Here is a 26,062-nt window from a genome sequence, read left to right on the forward strand (position 1 = left end):
TGCGCAGTGAGGGTGGGAGGTAAGTCGGAATAAGATACTTCGACTTCAGCTACGGTATTCCTGTAGCTGAAGTTGCGTATCTTACATCGACACCCCCCCCTCACCCCAGTGTAGACCAACAGTCTGCCAGCCTCAGTGTCTGTCTTATTTAGGTTTTGAGCATATTTTTGGCATGTAAGCAAAGTACATGTTTAAGTTTCTGCCTTTAGAACCACAGGGCTGTAGCTTCACTAACTGAACTTCTTTGATGTGAAACGTATACAAACCTGTGCACTAAAGCATACATGGGCAGTGAGATGGAATATGTTTTAACTTAAGCTGAAGAAAATCTACTTAATCAGAGCAAACCGCATAGAAAAGAGCAAAGATTTGGGTTTGAAACCCATTTAGCCACTGTATAGGATAGTTGCACAACATTTTTTGAGAAACTGGGATCCTTTTTTGTTCATCTGCTTTTGGCACTTAATTTTTCATAGCGGAATGTAAATTTGATATTAAACGTACAAACATGCCTTTTACATTACACTGGTTGCACTGTGGTTTGTTCCATGCATGTATTTATTTTTATTTTTAGATAGATATCAAAATATGAGTATTGTGGTGGTGGGTACTGTTATAAAAGGAGATTTGGCTTTTAAAAAAATGAAATGTTGCTAAAATACAGTAGATCTATATTTAGTGGTGGTTAAATCTAGATAACAATGTTTATTGTATATCTTTTTTGCTGTTTGAAAAACCTTTTTATTGAGAATGAAGAATTTCACATTTGCCTTAAAAAAAAGAATATCCAGATGTGAATGACTCCTTGTCAGATTAAATACAATAATTAACTCTTGTGCATACTTCTCCTTTCACCCCACAACAGCTGTTAAGGACTCTTAGCATTAGGATGACTTCTAGCAGGAAGCCAAGAGGGAAAGAATGGCACAACCTCCCATATATTTATGGAAAATCAACCAGCATCCCTCAGTCCTTCCCTCCAGGGTGTTATTCTCCTGTTTGGAAACAAGAATCTTTCCCCCATACTACTGCCACTGACCTATCTTCTTGTGACCGCCTACCTGGCTTGTGAAGGAAGGGAGGACTGAATGGGCCTTTTATAATTAGGGGAATGATCATGCAGTTCTTTTACCTCCTTCCTGGTCATTGCCATCATAATGTTAAGTGTCCCAAAGACCTGTCATAGGATGAGAGGAGAGACTGAAACGAATTAAATTAATGATGAATAATTCTCCCTTCCTTAAGTGTTACCCTTTCACCCTTAGGTGCTGGGAAAAGAAACCTATATCCTTGTCAGCCTAAAGCCATCTGTGCACACCTATCCCTCTAAAGTTTCCTGAGTTGGGCCCTCTGTGTCCTTCAGTTGAGTACCTGTCTTCCTAATTAATCCACCAGTCAATCATCAGAACATGCGCATTGTCAGATGAAAGCAAACTACTTGTGTACCTAGTCAGCATTCCACCTGACATGCTGTGATTTCCTTGCTGAGCCTCCGGTCTTGCAAATACAGCATGCACGGAAGTTTTACTGACAGGAGTGTTCCTGGAATGTTCCCGGAGTTTACTCACTGGTGAAAAGTTACACTTTGCCTGTTTTCAAGATCAGGACCACAGTAGTATCAGTCCCAAGATACTGAAGCAATGTAACTCTGTATGTCTAAACATTGCAAATATATCACAGATATGGGGAGGGAGAAATCTGGGTTTGCTGTCCAAAAGTCATCACTATCCGAAGGCTGTTTACTGAGCAATAAAACTGAGTTGGTGGTTACTGTCTGGTTGCTAGAGGAGATGTGGTTACATTACGAAGATACACCACCACAAACAATTTTTTTCACCCTTTTGCCAGCCTCACAAAGAGGCCGAGGACTAAAACTTTTGACAAAGGGAGTAACCTCCTCCACTGTGTTCCTGTCTGCTCAGGGTAAGGAAGTGTTGGGATGCCAACCAGGGGAGGCTTGCACAGCTGGTGCCTGCACTTCGCTTGTTCATTTGCTAAACAGGAGATGAGAGTCTCTGGGTTGTCAATCCAGAACTTCTCATGTAAATACCTTAAAACATTATTTCCTCCTTGGGAATAATGGGCTTCTTACACTCTGTACACCCATTTCACACAAGTTTCTTGTACACCTTTAAATCATTTCAGACGGACTCTGAGCAAACGAGTTTTGTGCACTTTCTCTTTAAGATGGAATGAATATTAGTAGCCAATGAAGTGGCACTCCTGTTTCCATGGTGACAAGGGAAACTAACCTTGTCTAGGGAGAAGCAAAGATCTTGATAAGCAAGAGAACCTACCAGGGCTGCTTTTTTTGATAAATTTTTAGGGGTTCCAGTCTCTGGAAACGTCTGGACCCAAAGGATAAAGCCAACTGCTGTATGAGAGTAACACAAAATGTGAAGGTTTCCGCCCCCCCCTTGTCTTGTTTGCGATTCAGATCTGCAAAGGGGACACAGTCCAGAGCTCTTGGGTTTTATGTTTTAGAAACTAAAGAACGTGAAACTGCTGCTAAGACCCAGAAATGTTTTTAAAAAGCTGTTAAATCCAATAGAGCATTCAGACAAAGTTCTTGAGGGCTGGGCCCCCTGGAGGCCCCAAATAGATTTCAGGTTGTCGTTTTGTTTTTTTACAAGTCAAGCGGGCCTGATTTTTAGAGGTGCCAGTACCGGAAGCTCCAATCGACTTCAGCTGGAACTGTGGACCCAGGAGATCTAATTGATTTATATTTGTTGTGGGCTCTGTTCAGCTATGGTGTTTCTAAGCATTTTTCAGCAGATTAGAGTCGGGGGGGGGGGGCAATCTCAGCTTTATACACCTTGGAAACAGGAAGTTTTGCCTGAATAGTTGGCCTAACTTTTTCCATTTCTAAATGTGATCTCATTACTCTTAGTTCTACCTTGCTTGTTAGCACACACAATAATCACTTGTTGGTTACACCCTTCCAATATGTGTAGGCTATTAACGTGGTCCAACGCCCACCTTTCCCTTAGTCCTCTCCTAGCTCAATCTAGGCTACTTTAATCTTTCCTGTATTCCCCGATAATTGTTCTTCTCTAAAGTGCCTCTAAATTCTTTCTAGTGTGATGATTCCATGGCTGAGTAGTGATGGTGTCAGCAAAAGGTAATTTGGTAAATTTGTCACTGTTTTTTCCCATGTTCTGTGGAGCATGGGAGGTGGCCAGGAAGAGAAAATTTCATGGCAGTTTTGAAGAGTGGATCACAGGGATAGGATGCCAAGGGCCTGGGAAGAGCACAGAGTTGAAGGCAAACGGAGAGTGCAAAATGGAACCCGTCAGTTGTTAGGGTCTTTAGAGCCTCACTTATGATGCACCTGGCAAGACAAGCCAGAACCGTGTACCTATGGTTACACTAGTGATAAGTTATCCTGGTCTGGTTGCACCACAGGCATATATAGCAGGCTGTTTGCCTGCCTTCTCAGTGATGTTATAGCTCTCTCTGCAGGCCAAAATTGCATTGATCTTTCTTTGGATCACCAAAGAATAGATATGTCCCAGCCCTACTTGTAAATGAAAGTAGTGAATCTCCATGACCATTTGAAAGTAGCCAGCTGTTTGTAAAATCTCCAAAATCCCTCCCCTGTCCACTGTGTGTCTGGGGCGGATCACTGTACGAGTTAGGTAGTTGGTGTAAATAAAATGGAAAGATACTGTGCTTGCATAGGAGTATAAGATAAAGGTCAGACTTGGAAATCCTTAATGTATAAGAGTGAATTCTGTGCTCAGATAGACATGTATAACTTTTACAGAACTCAGTGGGAGATGCATGTATGCATCCAAGGGCTGAATTTGCTGTGTATACAGTGACTGTCTTGGTCTCCCATAAGAAGGTGATATTTTATCTGACTTACAAAAAAAATTCCAAGACTAGTAAATGCTTCTGAATCATCATATCTTTATTTCATCTCCAGCCTTTTGCCTAGCCAGGGTGCCTGCTATGCAAACATGTCTCATTCCCCCTTTTTATACTGTGCCTGTTGGGACCCTTGGAATGTGAGGGGTAAAAGGCTAATAAAGACCATGCCAGGCTTACCGAATCAGAAAGCCAGGTAAGCGGAAGCCATTGGAGGAAGAGGGAATTCCATTCTTTCTAATGCTTAACACCAGTTTCTTGTGTTTATCTTTTATTTGGGCCCCATTAATAGTTGGGGGGGGGTAAGTTATATATACCTACAGAGAAATGTGTTTAAAGTTACAGGTAACTTGTGTGCATACTGATTTTTGTATAAGTAATGTATTACACTTTTATGTATGCCTTTCCAAATGTATTTTACACAAGTTATGTTGTAATGAGTTTAGTGCTGGTGTCAGGTGCTGTGTATGTCATTTCAAGCCCAGAGGGAAGAGATGGGACTACGGGAGGGCACCACTGAGAGGCTACTGTTTAGATACACTACAGCTTACCTTAGCAGAATTCCAAGAGGCCATAACCCAAACCAAATAACTGGAGATTTGCTGTAACATCCGAGTATAGATTCAGGGCCAAAGTCTGTCCAAAATTACGCCCAATGCAATCTTATTGTGAAGGCATTGTGATTGTACCTGGGGTGTGGCATGGATACAATCTGTGCCTACTATGAAAGAAGCTGGCTAAAGGACTCCGGGAAGTATAATGCTTGGCTGCTCTCAGAAGGCTGAGTTGCCATGATTATGTAAACCTGGGTTGTTTCTGTTCCATAAATATGTCTGAATCCTGTTTATATTTTTAAATCAGGTCCTCTTCACCAGGCATGATCTTGAAAAACCAAAATAGTTTCCTGTTTGCTCTAAAACCTCCCAGCACATCCAAGTAAGTATTTGTCTTTTTTGAGAAGAAGAGTGGGGGGCTCAAGAGTGGTGTGTGACATGAAATGGCTTTCCAATGTGCTAACGAGCCGCAGAAAACAGAGAACTCTTATTAGCAGTCCCAAGACATCACATGACTAACAGCCCAATAATACTGATGTTGAGGTAATTTACGCATGAAGCACTAAAGCCTCGAGTGGAGTCTCGCCAGTGAATGCACGTTACAGAAACCACTCTTCCTGCGCAGTCTCCTTCCTTCCACTTAGGCTTGTCACAGATTTTTTTAAAAAATGGACTTCAGGGTTTGTCAAATGGCACCTGGACACACGAGCTGAAACATGGACTGTCCTGGTGAAAACCGGACAGGTAGCAACCCTACCGGACGCATATACCGAAAACCAGACTGTCTGGGTGAAAACTGGATAGGTGGCAACCCTATCTGAGTGGTATAGAGCACCAAAACCTCCGTGAATGTGGCTGGTGTTATTGTACATACATATATAGTATGTGATAAACAAAATCTGAGTCCCTCAGATAAGTAATAACAGAGAGAGATCACAAGCAGCTCTCAGGGAGTCTGGTTGGCAAACTCAGTATTGCTGTACTCACGCATCACTACAAAAAGGGGCACTTTTGTTCTCACCACCCTGGCAGCCCACAAAAACTGGGCTTACGAGTGTGCCTGGCTCTGTTGTTTGAAGTGGAGCAGTTTTCGTCATTGAGCAACTCTACTTGTCTGCAACTTTCTGAGAAAGTGCTTTTCATTTGCAGAGGGATGTTGCCTCACAGAAAATATGGATATCGACTACGAAGCAGAGAACCACCTGATGTGAGTAGAACAGGTGGGATCATTTGCAATAAAACACTAACAAGAATTTCTTCTTCAAGTGATTGTCCACGTGCCTTCCACTCTTGGTGTGCCTGGGCCTCTCGCACAGTCATTGGAAATTTTTCCCCTCAGTGCTACCCATCAGGGCAGCTCGAGCACCCACTACTGCCTTGCTCCACCTGCACCGATATAAAGGGCCCAGCTGCACCTGGGCTCCCTCAGTTCCTTCTTAGCACCTGTGAGGATCATTGGAATTTTTTGTCTGGTCTTTGAAAGTACTCTTGGTTTGTTCGTTATACATTATTTGTAGTTAGCTTTCTAGACTTAGTGTGAGTTTTCATTTTTGGCCCCAGCTGTTTTTTGTTTTTTTTTTCCATTACTTGATACTGAGGGATGCTGTGGTCATAGGGCTTCAAGCCACGAATCTCTTGCCTTAGGCAGATGCCCAGGAAAAACCCAAACTCGTGCTTCTTGAAATGTTTAGGAGAGGCTCTTATTTGGACTCTTGAAAGTTGACTGGCCTCTGATTGTTCACTAAGTTACCATGATCTGAACTCTATGCCCACCTGGGTACTAACTTTGTTAGATTGGTGGACAGACCCACTCAGTGTTTGTGGAGTTGTTTTCTTTGTCTGCCCTCAGTCTTTGCTGACTGGTGACAGACCTGTCTGCTCAGGGGTGGACAGCTCATCTGGGCCCCCTCGGAACTCAATGTTTGTGGCCCTCAAGGAATCTCTCTTCATATCAAAGCCAGAGAGCCAAGGACTGCCCACCTCACCTGCCAGGCCTTCCTCTGCTGCATGTCTAGGGGAAGAGCCAGTTTGTTTTCACAGACAACATGCAGCGATGTTTTACTTTAACAGTTGGGGGAGCTCGCTCTTCACTGCTTTGTCAGGAAGCAGTTCACCCATGGAACTTTCCATGGTCAATTCAATCAAACTCAAAGCCTCTTACCCTCCAGGGGTGCAGAACAAGCTGGTGGCCCTCCTAATCAGATCATTTAAAAGTCACCACAAATAGACATATTTGGAACATGAAGTGCTGAGTTTTGCTTCCTACAAGGCTACAGTCCTGCTTCCATCACAGATGCTACCCTGGACAAACGCAATTACACTTTTTTCCCCCAATCCCACTCCTACACAGAATGATGCTAAAGAATAAGTGGGACCAGACCCAAGGTATATTAATAGCCTCAGCATGGCCTCGAAAGCACTGGTTCTCCACTCTAGTGTATCTGTCAGTGGCAGCTCCAATTTCATTTCTGTTGAACCCAGACTTGATCTCCCAAGATCATGGACAGCTGCTCTACCCAAACCTGTGGGCCCTTCATTTAACAGCCAGGAGGCTCCATGGCTAAATGATAGAAAAGAGTCTTGCTTGCAGCAAGTTTGCCATGTCTTGTTAAACACTAGAAAGCCCTTTACCAGAACTGTTTACCTGTCAAAATGGAGGTGTTTTTCTGTCTGGGCTCATCAGTCTGGGGTCTTGCCAATATAGTCTTCTATCCTGCATACCCCGGGCCATCTATTGCACCTAAAGCAGCAGGAGTTAGTGATTTCTAGTATCAAGGTCCACCTGGCAGCAAGATCCATTTTCCATCCCTATATGAGTGACCAGTCTGTATTTCCTAATGATATGAGAATCAGGTTTGTGAAGGGCTGGAAAAGTTGTCCCTTCAAATAAGGGAACCTATCCACCTAGGGACTTGAACCTAATTTTGTTGACCCACTGTTTGAGCCTCTAGCAACATGGACTCATTGACTCGCCCACTGTTTGAGCCTCTAGCAACATATTTCTTGCTGCACCTATTCCTAAACGTAGCTCTCCTGGAGCTATCACTGTGTCCAGGAGGGTGGCTGAACTGCATGCTCTGACATCCAAACCACCCCATGCAATCTTTCTTAAGGATAAGGTGTACTTGCACCCTCATCTGAGATTTCTCTGTAAAGTGATATCTGATTTTCATAATAACCACACAATTTACTTACCTATGTGTTACCCAAAACCACATGCTAATAAAGAGCAACATCTGTACCCCACAGATGTTAGAGAGCATTGCCTTTCTACATAAACAGGACTAAATGGTTTTGTTTGTTAACCCAACTATTCATCATCGCCTTAGCAGACAGAATGAAGGGTCCTTCTGGTCTCTTGGCTAAGAATTTCATCTTGGATAACTTCCTGCATTCATGTTTGTGATCTGGCAGGTATTTCCCCACCAGGTATGGTGTTAGGGCATGCTGTGCCAATGTTCAGGGGAAAATAAAGACCTTCACTGCCTGTAGTTCTTAAAGATCCCTTGGCACTTGCAAAAGCTGGGGTGTCAACGCCTCTAATCCTGAACAAATTTCAACTTGGCTCATTAGAATTCTGCCCAGCTTTCCCTGCAGTTAATCTGGATAAAGTATTCTTAACTTTCTGCCCTCAACATTGGGACCCTGCTGGGGACACCAGGTCAGCAGGAAAATTAAGCAAATTGTAGCTGTCTGGATCTTGGGCGCAGAGATGCCGTGCATGGCAAATGCTGGACCCAGGATGTGATGTTCTATCTTACTACGGTGCTATGAAGGCAGCTGGAGGCTCTGTTGCAGAAATGTATGGGCTACTCTTTACCCATGGGCCAGCATAAAACACACAAGCCATATAATTGCACAGATCTGATTCTATTTGATTTTAGGGGAAGGTCCTTGGGTGAGGAATCCCATTTTTCCCTTCTGTTGGTACAGGGAATACTTTAGAAAACACTCCTGACAGTTTCAGAGTGAGAGAGAGAGATCATTTTAATGGGTTTAGCGTTCCAGACACTAGATTTCCTGAGCTGAATATCTTCTCTTTTGGCCCCTAGGCTTCAGAGGAGTTCATAGAAATCTCACCTGGTTATACCTTGACTCGAAGTAAAGAACATCTCTCCGTCACGCTAGGAGAGGAATTTTTTGAAAGAAAAACTGCTGAAGAACCGGCCCCACTCTTTGTTCCCAGGTAATCTTAGAAAATCAGTTAAATGGTTAAAATGGTTCTGGTCCCCCCACCAAAATAATAGTGTGTGAGGAATCTGTGAAAGCTTGCAAGAGGGGAGATGACCCCCATGAGCACATGCTGCATAGACAAGGAGTCTTTGTCTAGCCCAACTGAGTTACACCAATGTAAAGCTGATGTGAGATCAGAATCTGCCCCAAGGTAAACACCTGGTGTCTGTGAAGAGGGAAATGAAGAGTCTGATTCTAATTTAAGTAACTCGGGACCGATTCCACTGACTTCATAGAAGTGAGAGCAGAATCAAGCTTCTCTCTGGATTTCTGGTTTGTGAGAGTTTTGGGTCCTGTTTGTTGTTCTGCACTTGGCACTCCCAGGGTTGTCACAAGGTGTGCACTGGAATTTGATCATGCTGCTGCAATTTTACAATTAGTTGTACAGTCTCAGCCATAGTGGTCTGCCTTCCAAAGGCCCAAATGGGGGATAAGGAGCCAAAGTGAGGGATGCTACCAAAATAGCATTTTTTTTTAATGAGGGGAGTTTTATTTCTGTAGCAAAAATAACATTTTCTTAATGATGGAGTGTTGCTAAGGCAAACAGAATGGTAAGAAAATGGGAGAGTCCCAGATTGGTGTGAGAGGATCATTCAGGTCCAAACTGAAGATCCAGTAAGAGATCTGATCTCAGCTTTTAGAAGAGACCATTTCTATAGCACAGTGCTAGCTGAAGGAAGTGTAACTTTGGTGCATCTGCCTAGGGTGTTTTCATAGCTCTCTGCTTTCAGGCAAAATATAAGACAAATGAATGCTTTGTTTCTGACTTGCATTGAAATGTCTGTACCTGGCCTTCTCACTAAGCACTCCCATCCACTTCACTGTCTATTTTTTAGCACGTACCAACAAGGGATGTGTGTGTGTATGGGTGCTGAGGCTGAAAAGTCAATGTAGAAGCATTATAGGTTTTTGAGTGTTGTATAGTATCCTGCATTATGGGAGGAGTTGCTAATGAAACAAACTTCAGAGAACATTCAATAATGATCCGTACACCATACAGATGCAGTCAGGTTTTTGCTTTGCAATAAACTCATGTCATCTGCTCTAACTCAACCTGCGGAAGTTTGAGAATGTACATTTAATCTTTCACTCTCTTTGCAGAAGCCCAGTGAAACTTGAGACGTGAGTATTGCTTGTTTTCTGTTTGTTTTGGGTCAAAATAAAAAACCGCGAACTTTATGTACATTTTAACCTCCTTTTCACCACCACCTGCAGGAATCTGGTTTCATTCCTTACCCTGAATGCTGTTTCTTGGTTAACCAGTGACAGCAAGATGTGCTGTTATATACACAGTGTCTCCTTCACCTCCTTCCACCCTGGAGATGGGACGCTGTTGTCCCACTGCTTGTTTTGTGTTGAGGACTGGAAACTGAGTCTAAATGTAGATCTCCTGTGAGGAAAGCAGATGTTAGAGTAAGAAAATAGTGTGTATATTCAGACCTCGTTCAGCCAGTAGCCATTTATAGTGACTGAATACAGTTTGTAAACTACTGTGACATGAAATACACCCTGCTAATGACCCGAAATCTGGAGCCAAATGCCCCTTAATTTTGTGTGATTTGGATTTGAATGTTGTGTTCTGGGACTATCAGATGCCTATCCTTGTGCAAATGTTGCAGCCCATTAACATTTCAAATTATTCTGTTTTAAAGTTTAACATAATTTGATCATCAAGTTTGGTCTTTTCCTTTAAATGTTCTCATCCCTCCATTTCCTTTCTCTCTTTGGAGTGCTCTTGTGACCTTGAATCTGGTATCTAGCTGCCATTGGGCAGATACTAAAGGATACTAGAAGTGAAGGGTTCAGTAAAAGTCCCTCTGTGGTCGGGACCCAACTTTCATTCTCTTAGCTCTAACAAGCTAAGAGGCAGCTTGTTTAGTCCCTTGAGAGGAGCACATCACATGTTGCTCAACAATGGTCCTTCCAACTGATTAAGCAGCAGCATTTTTGGTCTCCAGGGGGAGGAGTCCTGCCTGGTCCACCTTCGACAGAAAGGTGGCAGCCAAAGCATGAAGTCTTCAGGATGCTGAAAAAGAGAGGGGATGAAAAAAAGAGGGTCACAGGGAAGTAGTGGATAGAGAAAGTTGCCCCAATTAAACTGAAACTTATCTAGAAGTTCTGAGCACCAGGAAGCAGATTAAAAGATTTGTACTACAAAAGACCTGCCTTTTGGAGAGGGAAATACCATCCATTCAGTTTTAAGTCTCATGCTTCCATACTGAGAAATGCCCTTTCTTTCTGCAGATGAGAGCTGTAATCCTTAGAGACAGTAGGGTTGCTAACCCTCCAGGATTGACCTGGAGTCTCCAAGAATTAAAGATTAATCTTTAATGAAAGATTGTCATTTGATGAAACCTCCAGGAATATGTCCAACCAGAACTGGCAGCCTTAGAGACAGGGAATGATACAAAGGTTGATCACTGTTTACCAACCTTTCAGTGTCTGCGGTGGTCACTGTCAGAATTGGGATTGTAAAATTCACCAGAACGCAGCGCTGGAATAAATCCGAGACCCAAATGCACCAGCTCTCCACAAAGATGTCCCACATTCTGACCGATAATGGTCAATCTCTGTTTGCAGGAGCCCACCCTCTCCTCCTTCCCTGTGTGCATCTATACACCCTCCCTTCTCATTGTGCCTCCATGTGGGCAGGATGTCAAAGCTTGTTTTTCTCTGTGACCTTATTTTCCTCTGGTGGCCTTGTTGCTGCTGAAGGGAGCAGGAAAAGAAGCTGCACTGGAAAGTAGGTTGCTGGGCCAAAAGAGCCCTAAAGGAAGGGGACGGCGTCCCTACTGAGTGGGTAAACCACTGATAAACATTTCCTCACACCGCATGGTAAGACAGGCTGGGGGAAGATTGCACACCCATTCTGCAACCCTGCCGCCTCAAGTGGGAGAAGCAGTGAGGGAGCTGACACCAGCCCCAGATGCTGAATTCTAGTAGTGATATTATTTCTATTTCCACCACTGCTCCTTTTAAAACAACAAGATTGTCCCAGCAATAGTCCCCGTGCATGATGGAAAGATGGTGTATCATTGTAGGGAGGATGTTATTACTGACTTAGAGGAACAGATTGCTGAGCTGACAGACATGATGGAGCAACTGCGCAGAGATCACCAGGCCTCCCGCAAACTGGTGAGTCCACTTAGTTGTCATCTATCCCTTCTTTTCAGAAAGTGCTCCCTGAAGTCAGTGTCAGAGGAAGACTACAGGGAAAGGACTGACTAGACCACACAGCACTGCCTGGATCCTTTCAGTGCCATTATTAGAGCCTGACTGGCTAGAGTGCACCCAGATTGCTAGGTGTCCACATGTCTGCAGGAATCAGTGTTGTCTAGCAGTTAGTGCAGAGAACTGGCAGGCGGGGAACTTGGCTAGTTATTTATGTACTATAAATGTGGATTCCTTTACAGCCAAACAGCTGCTTCGTGGAGGGCAGCATTTTTAAAACCACCTAAGTCACTTGAAAGTCACAGGGACTTGTGCTCCCAAGTGAGCTCAGCGCTTTTGGAAGCCCACCTTGAACGACTTCCCTGCTGTTCGAAATTTAGAAGCGTTTGCTCTGGTTGCAATTGGTGACTCTGAAAAAAGAGCAAGGGCTTAGATAATGAAGAAATCTCTGCATAACCAGCCTAGGATGGAAAACAGTTAAACAACATGTTTTTCAAGGGGAAAATGAATAAAAAGAATGCCTTTTCTGTCCTGGGAATTGTAGCTATCACAGTTCTGAGCCCACTGTGGACAGGATTTTTAGTAACCTGACTGGAGTTATGTCATTAGCAGATATTTTCTCTCAAATAAATGGTAGGGTAGGTACATTTACACCAAGGGTTGGCAACCTTTGGCACGCAGCTTGCCAGGGTAAGCACCCTGGTGGGCCGGGCCAGTTTGTTTACCTGCTGTGTCTGAAGGTTCGGCTAATCGCAGCTCCCACTGGCCGCAATTTGCCACTACAGGCCAATAGAGGTGATGGGAAGCTGTGGCCAGCACATCCTTCGGCTCACGCCGCTTCCTGCCTCCCCCATTGACCCGGAGCAGCGAACCGCAGCCAGTTGGAGCCACAATTGGCTGAACCTGTGGACATGGCAGGTAAACAAACCAGCCCAGCCCGCCAGGGTGCTTACCCTGGCGAGCCATGTGCCAAAAGTTGCCGACCCCTGGTTTACACCTTAGTTAAAGACTTGTCTCTTTTCCTTTCAAGTTGGAGAAGGATATGGAAGAAAAATGCAATGAGATGCAACAGGAGCATGAGAATAAGATCAGGTACAACTGCTGTGCTATGCAAGGAGAAAGCACATATGTGAACTGAATGCTGGAGACCACAGTTTTCTCTACAAGGTTTTATATCTTGTGTGGTTTTGGATGTTCAGATTAAGAGACAACATGGCAGTATGCCTTCAACAAAATGAGCCAAGCTTGGGATTGACGCACTGTGATTTCTATACCATAATTATTATTGGGGCATCCAGATCCAGTGGCTTTGAATCCAGGCCAGAATCAGGCTCACTTTCCAATCCTGGATACCGTGGGAGCTGCAGTATCATGAGGTCATCTGCACTTAGATTTTGTACCATGACTGGTGAAGATATTGTGAGATTTTATTCTCTCGTGATATTTCCATCATCCATAGATCAAAATATGACATGAACAGCTGTTCTTGTGAGATCTTAGGCTGTACACCTTTTTTGGAATAATGGGAGGGCATAGCAGTGTGTCTGCCAGTGTGTCACTGTTTTCCTTTACTGACCAGCCTTAACCTTGACTTCATGTTGTGTTGGGGACATCAGTGTTTCTTTCATGTTCCTACTTTGTCCAGACACTTAGGGCACCACGCTGCCTTCAACTGATGAGGCGCTAGGTGCCATCCGCACATCGTTGGCATCTGAGTCCACAACATGATGTACCTTACTGTAGGGGTCTAGTAAACTTGTTGAATGAGTGGTGGAAAATCTGAACTGTGCTGCTGTCTATGGCTAATGGTCACCCTGGATCCATCAGCGCGCTCTTGAAGAAGAAAGAATAGAGCCAGCTTAGCACAATTGTGCCTCCCGCCCCCATCACCCCAGGACTTTCAGTTGGCTAACGGAGCCTTTTGGCCCAGTCCTTTCTTCCTACTATACCCAGCTGTGAAGTCTGAGTTGGAAATGATAAATCTACATTTTTATAAGGTTCCTCCACACTGTGGTATCAATGGCCAACAATGAGCTCGTCAGCTTGGGAAAGGTTATTGAGCAGCAGGGCCAGCTCTAGGCACCAGCGCTCCAAGCATGTGTTTGGGGCGGCACTCTGGCTCCTTTTTTCTTTTTTGCTTGGGGCACAAAATGCTGGGAGCCGGCCCTGAGCGGAGGTGAGCTGCGGTGGGGGACACGGAGAGGGCTGCAGGAAGTAACCCTGGGGGGGGCGGAGGAACCGCTTCCCCCCCCAAGCTCACCTCCGCCTCCTCCCCCCAAATGCTCCACTCCTCCCTCCTTCCCTCCTAAGCTTGCCTGGGAGGGAGAGGTAGGAGGGGAAATGCGGCGCACCTGGGGGAAGAGGCAGGGCCGGGGATTTGGGAAAGGGGTTGGAATGGGGCAGGGAAGAGGAGGAGTTGGGGCAGGGCCGGAGGGGGTGCAGGAAAATGCTTTTGCTTGGGGCAGCAAAAAACTTGAAGCAGGCCCTGTTGAGAAGGTGGGGTGATGGGCTAAGTCTAGCAACACCTGTCTTCCTCCAGCAACCCCATGTGCAGTAAACTCTTACTTCACAAACCAGAAAATATACATTTGAAACTAATATATAAACTGACTTTAAATGCCCCTTGTACAGCATCACTAACTTCTTTTCACATCAATCGCCTCATTAGAAACTAATACACTTAGAATGCAGAATGAAAGAAGAAAAATAGTACCAAGAGTAAATAAAGTAAGATAAATGACCAGCTGGGACATGCCCAGCACAAACAGAATAGATGATGGTGTGAGATGCCATAAAGCTTCTAATGACTACATGTTTAGGAAGATCTGCATGACACATCTACAATCCTCTCTGCCTATCAAATTACACCCCAGGTTATATTTTCTCCACACACAAAGAGCAACCATATACTTTCAGCCTGGTTGACTTTTATTTTAAAACAAGAAAGAAAAAAAGTAAAGTCTCCAGGATATGCACAGTGTCTCTGTCCTCTGGCAATTTACATCTGAATTGACCACAACATGTCAGCCACCTCCTGCGGAGTCCTAGAAATGTAAATGTGCAGTACACAGGAAACAAAATAATGTACACAGTTACAGTAACCTGGCCATTCACCTCCTGTAATTATTCCATCACTATAAACGATCGAGTGGGTGGGTGAGAGGAAAGTGTGCTCTGTGGCTACCTGCATTGATATGTTTGTGCATTGGTCACACAGGGAACTCCAAGAAGCTCACTGTGCTGAGCTCCAGGCCTTGCAAGTGCAGTACAAGAAAGAACTGAGGACTGAGAGGGCCTCTGCACAAGAGAAAATGGGTATGGACAGGCTTTCTGGGAAGTCTGAGCCCTGTTGTTTTCATGGTTACTCTGAGCTGGAAACTCCTGTCGGGTTCTTTCCCTCTCTAGCATATTCACAGCAGCAAACTCTCTTTGGAAGCTTCCCCTGGTTCTCCATGTTTTGATATTGAAAGCAAAGAGGGATCTGAGCTGTGACTGTCAGTACTAACTGGGGAAGAGGGATAGTTGTGAAATAAGGTGGGTTGCAGCTGGTAGAGTGTCATCCTTTTAAATGCTAGCGTTGTGCTACAATTATAAACTGACGTCAGAAATCATGTCCAGATCTGGATTAGATTTAGACTGGGGTCTGTGTTCTGAGGCTGAATTAAGGTTATGGTTGAGATTCAGTTATGCCAAAGTCTCATGCTGTCTTGAGAGATTTCAGTCCATAATAGCAGGAGGGGATTGGAGAACATCTGAGCTCATCAGATTTCTGCTGCCTTGAATAATGCTCAGGTTCCAAACAGATATTGATTTCAGGGGGAGGCTGCCCAGAAAACTTCTTGGATGGCCAGCCAGATCTTTTGCAATTTGCTGGGTACTTTTGTAAACAGAAATGAAGAAAATCTTTCAATTCAATGACTGTAGCCCAGCTATTTATTTATTTAATTTTGGGTGCCTTTTGGTGCTCAGAAAAGTCACTGACAGGTGTCTTCAGGCCAGCTGTAGGCTCAGCAGATATTCCATGCAACCTGCCCCAACACAGCTTCAGTCCACTTCTAATTCTGAGCCTCCTTTAAAAAACAGAATTAGTTTCTTCATTCTTAGTCCCATACTATGTGGTGGAATCTGTAACATAGACCTGTCTAGTGGGGTCCGGACTGAGATGCCTAGTCCACTTTCATGTTACCTATTCAGAGTTTTAGTGCAAATCTTCATGGCTGAGACATTCCTGTTAAAATTGCTGTATTAACTACATATCTTGTCCTTCTCTTGTTGCTCAGAGGGGATGCAGAAGGAATATAAGTATCTGAAGAATGCTTTCCGAATGTACCAGGTGAGATTTCAGCAACCCTGCAGTGATCTCCAAAAGTGGATCAGGTCCTGTTAGTCTAATGCTTAGGGCTTGGCTACAACTACCGTTTAAGTTGACATAACTTACATCACTCAGGGCTGTGAAAAAGCCACCTCCCAAACAGCACAAGTTACATCAACCTAAGCGCTGACCAATCTGCTGCTCTGTCGGAGGGAGACGCTCTCCTATCGGCATAGTGCAGCTGCACGGATGTAGCACTGCAGCGTAGAATAGTTCTTAATTTCCTAGGAAGGTACTGCAGTGAGTGCACACACACACCCCGCCATCCCCTTTGGCACACAGAGTCCCCGATGTGCTGGATTCACTGCAGTTTCACTGTGGGTAAGGAAGGCAGTTTATCCGAAACCCAGGGGTGGGGGACACTACCCTGTGCACCACAGAGCATAACTTCAGTGACTGCTAGCAGGAGCAGCACGATGGATGCAGCTGGAGGTGTCTCCCTCACCCCTGTGGAGGAAGAGTGGTGTGCAGCGGCCACAGAGGCTGTCCCCACAAAGGATCTCCCTCCTTCTGCTCCTTTAGCCTGGGGGAGAGCTTTCTGGTGCATCACTTTGGGATCTGTGGATGGAAATGGCTATATAGTTGCTTACTACACCTCTACCTCGATATAGCGCTGTCCTCGGGAGCCAAAAAATCTTACCGCGTTATAGGTGAAACCGTGTTATATCGAACTTGCTTTGATCCACCAGAGTACCAGCCCCACCCCCCTGGAGCACTGCTTTACCGCATTATATCCGAATTTGTGTTGTATCGGGTGGCATAATATCGAGGTAGAGGTGTATCTTTTTACAGCATAATTGGAGGCAATGTGGGAGATTCAGGAGCAGTCAGGGGTTTTGGAAGATTTTCTGAAAATGCATATTGTCTGTGTGTGTAGGACAGTGTTTCTGATGAAATGGAGGAGAAGTGGCTGAGAAGGCAGGCTGACTGGAAGAAGAGTGAGAGGATTGAGCGTGAAAAGGCTTTGTTACAGCAAAGTGAGTGAACAAGGACACTTGTATTTACTGTGCTTTCCACTGCATGCATCCAATGAAGTGGGTTTTAGCCCACAAAAGCTTATGCTCAAATAAATACAGTAGTCTCGAAGGTGCCACACGTACTCCTGTTCTTTTTCCTCCATATTGTCGCTTCAGCAATGTGCTTATCTCTTTCCTGCTAGCCCATTCTGTAGGAAGTGTGTCCCTGGGTAAGGACATATTTCTGGCTACGTTGTATATTGTGCCACATCCAGAGCCTCGCAAAGTAACACCTGTGACAGCTACGAAGTTACCATGCAAAGAAGAGAGACTGCAAGAGGAGGAGAAGGGAGCAAGACAATGACTGAAAAAGTGATCCAGTGTGTGGGCATGTGTATGTACACGCGCTCAGAACCCGGGAATGGGATGAGACTATGAGAACGTTCTCCTTCAGGGCACCACCCAGTGCTGTCATTCGTTATCTGGTGCTTAGATACCATAGTGCTTGGGTGGTAGAAATATTGAATGCAGCTGAAATGAGTCAAACACCTTGTATCCATGTTGCCACGTACCTTTGTGTGCCTCTTATACAGAATTAAAATGGATGATTAGGAAAAGCCCTCAGACCTCTGTCTTTCTCTCCACAGAGCAGGAATTGATGAAGAAATTTGAGATGGAGAGAGAGCATCTAAAGAAATCATCTCAGAGTGGTAACTACATGATGAATAAACTCCCACAGCAGGAAAGAGAGGTAGCTAGTCCTGAGGGAAGCATAAAGCTACATGTTGAGGTGCTGCAGTTCCCGTGAACTCTTATTGCCAGTAAAATAGTAGCAGGTTTATTATAAAATCCATGTGTCTGTGGTGTCCTTAGCCTCTGTTTGCCAGGAGCTGGGAATAGGTGATGGGATGGATCACTTGATGATTACCTGTTCTATTCATTCCCTCTGGGGCGCCTGATATTGGCCACTGTTGGAAGACAGAATACTGGGCTAGATGGACCTTTGGTCTGACTCAGTATGGCCATTCTTATGTCTGTTTATAAGGCTCCTATTGCTCAAAGGCTCAAAGGCCTGATGCTCTGAGTAAAGGGAGAGATAGGGACAGGCTGGATTCAAACCATGATCACAGGATAATTCTGTTAAACCCCAAGGGATCCTAAGGAGCACGGGGCATGTCAGACACCTTCCAAATCACTAGTCACTTGTATTTCTGCGTAGCAGTTACTGTCTGGAAGGTCGTGTATTCGGTTTCGCCTGTTGGATTGTGCAGGTGGTTGGAATTGGCTGCTCACTGATGAGCCTGGGAATGTTACAGACATGCCATGAACTGTGCACAAACTGTGTGTCCTTTTCAGGAGTTTATTAAACAGCACCAGGAAGATGTGGAGAAAATAAAAGAGTTGCAAAACATCAAGGAGGCAAGTATGGCAAAAAACAGAATGCAGTGCCACTGAGCAACTGCATCACATGGTACAGTCTAGATTTCTAAGCAGTTCACTCTCACCCAGTCAGCAGGACAGGACTTAGCTGAGGTATTCAAGCTTCTGGAGGGGATAATGCAGACTGATCAGCTCCCCTTTTGTGCACTGTTTGTTAATAGGAGAAGGAGCCACTCAGGGAATTTAACTGTAATTTCCACTGGGAAACGAAGCTTGATTCTGGGTTCTTGATGTAGCCCTGGTGCTTTTATAAAACCTGAAATAAAAAACTTTCCAAATAAGGGCAGACCCCAGACAAGGGGCCTGGCCGGCCAGTGAGCCACTTGGCCTGGGTGTCTGAAGGCTGTTATGATTTACTGCAGCCTCTGCTGGCTGGGCTGCTCTCGACCCCTGACTGTAACACAGAGCTCTGGGTTTCCTCAGGGGAATGTTTATGCTTGGAGTGTGATTCCCACCTCACTTGAGGAGACATACCCAGGCTAGCTCTCATTGTGCTGGCATGCTAAAAACAGTGCATCTGTGGCAGAATGGGTGGTGGGAGGGGCCAGCTGTCCATCCAAGATCCTAGGCACATCCTCAGGGTGGTTAGCCCATCTCCACACAGCTACAATATGTTTTAGTGTGCTAGCTCTGATTAACCTAGTGCGAGTCACACCTACCACTCCAAGCATAGACATATCCCCAGTGGGGGAGTGGTTACGTCTGCTCTCCTCTAGGAGTGGCTTCCACTTCACACGCTGCTGCTGTGTAACTTGTAGCCCCTGCCCCATTGCGTGGGAAGAGGTAAATCTAGGGACTGCTCTAGCTGTGGGCAAACTGGACACTCCTGAGGGTGGCCGATTCTGCCTAGGGCAACGGGTGACCTGGCCAAACCTGAGCAGCGCAACAACCCCAGCTGCTTGGTTGCAGTGCCACTCACTCAGGCTTGGCCCAGCTACGCCCTCCCCCCCATGGTGGAGGGATGGTCGGGCCAAGCCTGAGAGAGTGGCACTGTGAGCTGGTGCTAGCCCCTGCCCTTCTCCCATAACCACCTAACCATCAGAAGGCTCACCATGCCCCCCCGCCCAACCTGAAAACTGACATGCCCCGTCACCCCCCATGCTGACCTCTGTTCTAAGGAGCACGAGGGGTGTGGAACACTGAAGTTTTGCCTAAGGTGGTGGGTTATCTTGAGAGACCTCTAGGTAAATCAAGTTCATATGCAAGAGAGCTTATGCTTGACTCTCCTCTAGCCCAATTAAGTACAAGGACAGCGGGGTAACTAGTTGACCCCTGCCAATAGGAATGAATCCAGCTTATAAAAGCGTCATGAAAATCAGGGCAATGGTATGTCCATGCTTCTGTTCAGGCCAACCCTCGGCCCCATGTGGTGCAGACCGTGACACAAGTATTGGAGAGGGATGGCAATGACTGGGAGAGGCTGATGGGGGCTGCACAGTACATTGGGCTAGAGAGAGAGAAGCCCATTTTATCCAAGTGAATGCGTCTGTGTTTTATCCAATCAAGTCTCTGGAAGCCGATTTGAAGGAGAAAGACCAGATTCTCAAGGCTCTCACCACAACGATGCAGAACGCTCAGGTGGAGCTTAAGAAAGAGGTGGGAGAGTGTGTGTGATGTCATTATGAGTAAGGCTAAGATTTTGTCACGGATATTTTTAGTAAAAGTCACAGACAGGTCACAGGCAAAGAAGAAAAATTCACAGAAGCCATGACCTGCCCAGCGGCTGCTCCAGGCCCCAGCATGCCAAGTGTGTGCTTGGAGCGGCATGCCGCAGGGGGCGCTCTGCCGGTCGCTTGGAGGGCAGCAGGCAGGGTGCCTTCGGCGGCATGCCTGCGGAGGGTCCGCTGGTCCCGCGGCTCCGGTGGACCTCCTTCAGGCGTGCCTGCGGAGGGTCCGCTGGTCCCGCGGCTCCACCAAACAGGATGATTCTGTATTTAGCTCACTGAAATCCTGATACAGCTCTGACCTAAGTACCAGGACAGTCCAAGTGAAGATAGAACCACATGGCTCACATGTATTGTAGCACAGACAATACCTAAGGATCAGTTGGGGTTTGCGGACATCTGGAATATTGGAGTACAAAGGACAGGGTGAAGAAACAGGCTTTCAGACTTACCCAAATTCCTTGACTTTTATTCATTTAAATCAAGCACTTAAAAGCAGTTTTGCTTTGAAAAGCACTCACGTAATAATGACACCTTCCTCCTCGGCAAATCTGCTCCCAGCTGTTCAGTCAAATCTGCTGACTTTAGTAATAACGTTGCCGCTTTTTCATCCTGTTAATACTGCAGAACCATTTAGGCTCCTAGATCACTTAGTTACTTTTGACGATGTTACGTGCTGTATTTTACCCTTTAAACTGAGCACCTTTGGTCTGGGAATTATTGTAACAATGGTCCTGATTCCCACATTTATCATCTCCAGTCACGTTTCAGAGCAGAATTGCACTTTGTTGTGCTAGAAGTAGTTTCTTGAGTCTGGTTAAGGTTGTCTCTGAATTTTGGTTTATTGGAGGAGGAGCAAATGTAAGGTTGTTTAGGTGTTGCACAAACAGCAAATTCCAGCGCATGGCTATGTGCTCATGAGTGGTGTGTTAAGATTGGGGTCAGAATTGCACAGTTAACCTTTGGTAGGAAGTTCCACGCCTTACAATGATTGGGGTGAGGTTATTGATTTGTGGGCTCAACCATAGCTTTTAGACAAGCACTTACATACTTCAACTGTTACCATTCAAGCCTTGTTGTCGGCCAATTCCCTTTTTTCTCAATAGTGCTAAGGGGAATAGTGTTGGGGTCTGGAGGACAAGAGGATGCATGGTTGGGGACAGGTGTTAAGGAGGGTGTTGAGAGTGTTGGGTGAGGCGCAGCATGGTGTTGAGACAGACTTTTGGTAGGATCTCTGGGGAGAGTTGTGAATTAGGAGCCTGGTATAGGAGATCCAGCAGGAGGTGTTAGGGAGGAGAACCTGTTTGGGGAGTTGAGTGTCATCAAGATATTTGCAGGCTGCCTGCAGAGGCAAGAGGGCATAGGCAGGTGAGCCCCAGGTCCTGGGGTTTCTGTGTTGGGGGGGGGAATCCTTTCTGACACTGGTTCGGAATTCCCTGGCAAAATGAGTCCTGTCACCCAGTGGGCAGGATTTCCCCTGTGCTGAGGAGGAAGTGGGGATGTGTGTATTGGGTGCAACTTCTAGAATCTCACATTAAGCCCTCACAATCAAGACATCCAGAATCATGTTGGAAAAGGTGGGCTGTTTTTGCACTTCTAACCCCAAATTTCTTGTGGATTGTTTCTGTGCATTTCTTTGACGTTATTAATATCTGCTGCTGGATTCAGACTGGGGGTGGGAGCGTGTCTTCTTGGTGCACAGAACAGAATTTGCATTAATATTATATCAAATGACCGGAGAACTGCTCTGCTGTATGCCGTAGGTCCCATACACCAGTAATAGCTGGCTGACTACTTCTCCTATAGCTCACATGGTAGGGGCCTGTGCTTTTGGTGCAAGAGGAGCTGAGTTCTGTCGTCACCATTGCCGAGAAGTTTCTAGACACCATAGCATTCAGCACACTGCCAGTGAAATTACTAGAGGCCCAAGGAATTGTTACAATACAAATGCCAGTTGGCTGCATGACCCATTCAGTGATGTCTGAGAAAGATGAGTGGATTCCCTTCCCCGCTGTGTGTTTGTGGTGAATTTTCTGTGTAACCGATGAGGAGTAGCTGTACCAAGAATATGCCGACAGACTCTTAACTGTAGTGACGCTCTGATTATTGCCCTCTGGTTAGTTATAAGTAGGGTACATCCTGCCATAAGAACAGTAACCAGTGGCATTCTGTTTGCAGAGAGATTACTGTGATGTCCACCATAGAAGCAAATGGGAAATTAAAAACAACTGTGACTGACTGTACTGTGCTTGGCAGGTCAGCCTTTTGTGACTAGCTACTCTGGGATCCCACTCCGTTAGTAATAAGTCTTTCTATTGCATTCTGATGCTGCACCACCATGGCCCACCTTTCTTGCATGTTCGTGTTGTCTCACCCAGCAAAGAACTCGGGCTACTTCAAATCTGTCAGTGTTTGACCGTTCTAACGTCAAGCTTGGGCTGGTCCATAGCAGAACAACTGGAGGAAGAGTGGGGCAGAAGTTTTTGCCTGCTTAGACCGGTCCAGACTGATTTCTGTGTTTCTCAGTCATCTCTGCTGTCTTGTGTCCGGCTGTTGTGTAAAACGACTCATCCCGTCTGGGTACAGCAAGTGAGTAACTACCTGGTGCTCCTTTTTCCCCAGAAAAGCAACCTTCTGGAGCTGGAGAAGAACATTCAACAGAAAATCTCGGCAGTTGAATTAAAACACCAGCTCAATATCACTTCCCTGGCAGATGAAAATGCTTTTCTGAGGTAAGAACGAAATCTAAGTATTTCAGCCCAGATAGCTTCAACTAACAGCACCCAACTACATAAGCATTTACTAGTTCACTCTTTTTAATCATTCCTACTTACATTATGAGGCTTTGTCAGTTCTTTCATTCACAGTAACAGCTGATTTTATATCCAAACATTCTCATGCAAGTGCCATCTGCCAAACAGTTTCAGCAGAGCTGAGCTGCCCACATGGAATCACCAAGAGGGTATAAACATTCCCCCTGCTCAAACTTTGGTGCCTTAGAAGAGCCTCACAAGAAGCTTAGCCAGCCTGTCAGCTTCCAGAACATGGGCTTTGCAAGCAGTGCAGCTGCATGTAGTGTCTACATATCTGAGCTCTCACCAGGGAGAATGTTAATTATACTTGTTTGGTGTTTCATGATAAACCCATTGTGACACAAAGTTCCTGGAAAAATCCTCCCCTCCAAGCAAATATGCACATCAGTGAGGCAGAGGCCGGCAGTAGCAATGCCAGCAACGTTTTTAAGAGTGCACTCTTTTCATGTGAAAGTTATCCAAACCCTATCAAAAGTATCCCAGTCCTTAAAATAATGATCACCTACAGCATTGGAGGCGCAGGAAGTGAAACTCACCAGTCTGGTTTCACTAAGGTGAGTGAAGTGTAAAGAAAAAACAAATGGAGATGACAAGGTTAGAGTGTTTAAAACACATTTTCTAGTTCTAATATACAAGATGGTGTTAACACAGAAAAAAAGCGTGTCTTTTGGAAGGAGGGGAGGAATATTTTCCCATTCTTGGTCATTAAATCTCCGTTCCCTTCTTGAAGTTACCACTGTCGCAGTTTACTGGAATTAATAAAGGGAGGGGATGCTGTGAATTGCTGGCCTTCCACTGTTCAGTTTGGTGGCCTCATTTTAACTCATCAGTGATCATTCTCATTGCTTACTGTGGACCATGGCACTCAGGTTCCACAGTAACCAAGATGAATCTGTTGCTGGGCCAAGATTTAAGCATATTAATGTACTGTTTACTAAAGATCAGGGCTTAAGTTACAGTGGAAATAGAGCTTCCGCTTGTGTCTGGCAAAGGAAATCCACGTGAGGAGGTTGTGTGGGAGCTGAGCTTCCGATCGTGTGAGAGATCTGGGGCCAAACAATCAGCAAACTGATCATAAGCATGAGTCTGCTGAAGTCAGTGAAGTTGCACCTGCTTACCTGGCAGTCTTTAAATTCTGTAGCCTGTATAGTAACTATAGCCAATGACTTTAGTTTGTTCATTGATGTTATGATTAACGTGTGTCATATATAATCATTGTGAGCTATATAGAGTTAAATTGTAGGATGAGACTCATCAGTATGTGGAAGGGATAATCGTGTATTGGATATCTAAGTAAGGCTGAAACGCAAGGCCTATGGGCTGAGGCCTGTAAGATTTTAGCTTAGCTGTACTAGGCAACAGAATTAAGAAATGCTAATATAAGTGACCAAAGAATAACCTGATGCCCTAAGATTACGGGAAAAGATGTACCTTATGGCGATATCGCAGAAAATTAATAGTAAGAATAATTTTTTGCTTACAAGATACTCAGTAGTTACATTTTTCTAACACATGCCCTACCACAGGGTGCACAATGTACATAAATGTTAAAAAGCTATAGACAGAATCACATTATAAAAGGGTGCCCAGAGCAGGAAAATTGAGCTTGCTATGGGAAACTGCAGCAAGAACCATTCCTCTGCTGCTGATCAATCCAATGTTAAGGATGTGAGTATAAATATATTTGTAACTTGTGTATGTCTGTATAGAATTTCTATATGCTTGGCTAATCCTAACTTTAACTGCAACTTTAATAAAACTTGTAAAACAGACTAGACCTTGTACTTGTGAATGTATGTGTGGTCACTACCCTTGGTCTTTATGTGTTCCTAGAGACTCTAAATCTGAAGCAAGCAGCAGAGGTGATTTTCACTCTGCTAAGCTTGAAACTCTAGCCACCAGAGCAGAACCCATGATGGTGTAATACCACATTACAAAATTCACTTTAAATAAAATAAAAGCCTACATAACGGAGGCAGGTGTGAGTAGATACTCTACTGTCCCTTTTGTAACACTTCCCCTTCCTATCTCCACAGACGCAAACTGATCACAAAGAGGGAAGAAGCATTTAACGAAAGAGTCCGGCGAAAGAGTCAGTTGTCAGTACTGCTCTAATGAGAATGTGACCTTGTTACTAAGGGAAACTTGCTGATGATGGTAAATCCAAACATAACCATATGTTCAAGTTTATTTTCCATGTTTGTAGGCAATGCCAAATCTGCAGTCCCTCACTCTTCCAAAACCATATCAATCAATCATATCCAAGGTGTCATGTTTTTGTCCTGTCGTTTCCTTATTCTCTATCCTGTATTGCTTCAGGCCACAAGTCTGCTGCAAATCACTGTTCTTGCTTTGTTTCCAGACAGAGAGATGGATGCTGGCCCCAAGTGTGTGTGCTGCACTGTGATGCTCAGCTGAGTCTTATCTCTGCTTAAGCTCTCTCCTGCCAGGCCAAGCTGGTGTGGTGTAGATGAATGGTGCTCAGAGGCTGTTTTTATCCCCTTCGCTAATCATTACTACCGTAGTTATTTGCTGCTATAAATGGGGATGCTCCTCCTCCCAGGCAGTCAGACTTCTAGTCAGAGTCCTTCCTACACTTGGCTGAGGCTATATGGACTGGATAGCTAACTTTGTTGTTACTTACTTTTAGTTTATATCATTTGCAACCCGTCTTTACCTTGTAATAGTATCAAAGCTCATAAGCCCAGCAGTGCTTGGAGTCCCAACTACCAAGGGAGGTGTTGCAAGTAGTGAGTGTGGTGACTGTGGCTATTTGACATTCTTCTGTGCTCTGGTCCTAGAAGTAGGATTTGAAAACCAGTGAGGTAAGTCAATGAGCTTCCCCGGGCTGCCCAACCACTTCAGGCTTCCCTAGGGTTGCACCTTCACAACTGATTTAATTCTTAGGTTCCTAAAAGCAGATGCTCTGAAATATGGATAACAGAGGCTCTTGCTGTCACTGTCTTGACTGGCTATACTGGAAAGCAGT

General features: G+C 45.0%; 1 protein-coding gene across 1 annotated transcript; it reads left to right on the plus strand.

Moving 5' to 3' along the window:
* Positions 1-3,955: 3,955 nt before the first annotated feature.
* Positions 3,956-26,014, plus strand: FLACC1 (flagellum associated containing coiled-coil domains 1). Its single transcript, XM_030579735.1, has 15 exons — positions 3,956-4,066; positions 4,732-4,806; positions 5,574-5,631; positions 8,477-8,610; positions 9,759-9,779; positions 11,699-11,792; positions 12,859-12,920; positions 15,046-15,143; positions 16,109-16,161; positions 17,078-17,177; positions 17,804-17,907; positions 18,513-18,575; positions 20,103-20,192; positions 22,883-22,992; positions 25,110-26,014. Exons 1-15 carry the CDS (start codon positions 3,963-3,965, stop codon positions 25,186-25,188), a joined length of 1,245 nt encoding a protein of 414 aa, XP_030435595.1. The 5' UTR covers positions 3,956-3,962; the 3' UTR covers positions 25,189-26,014.
* The last annotated feature ends 48 nt before the right edge of the window (positions 26,015-26,062 follow it).

The sequence above is a fragment of the Gopherus evgoodei genome, chromosome 11 (genome assembly GCF_007399415.2).
Source record: "Gopherus evgoodei ecotype Sinaloan lineage chromosome 11, rGopEvg1_v1.p, whole genome shotgun sequence".
NCBI classification, from domain to species: Eukaryota; Metazoa; Chordata; order Testudines; family Testudinidae; genus Gopherus; species Gopherus evgoodei.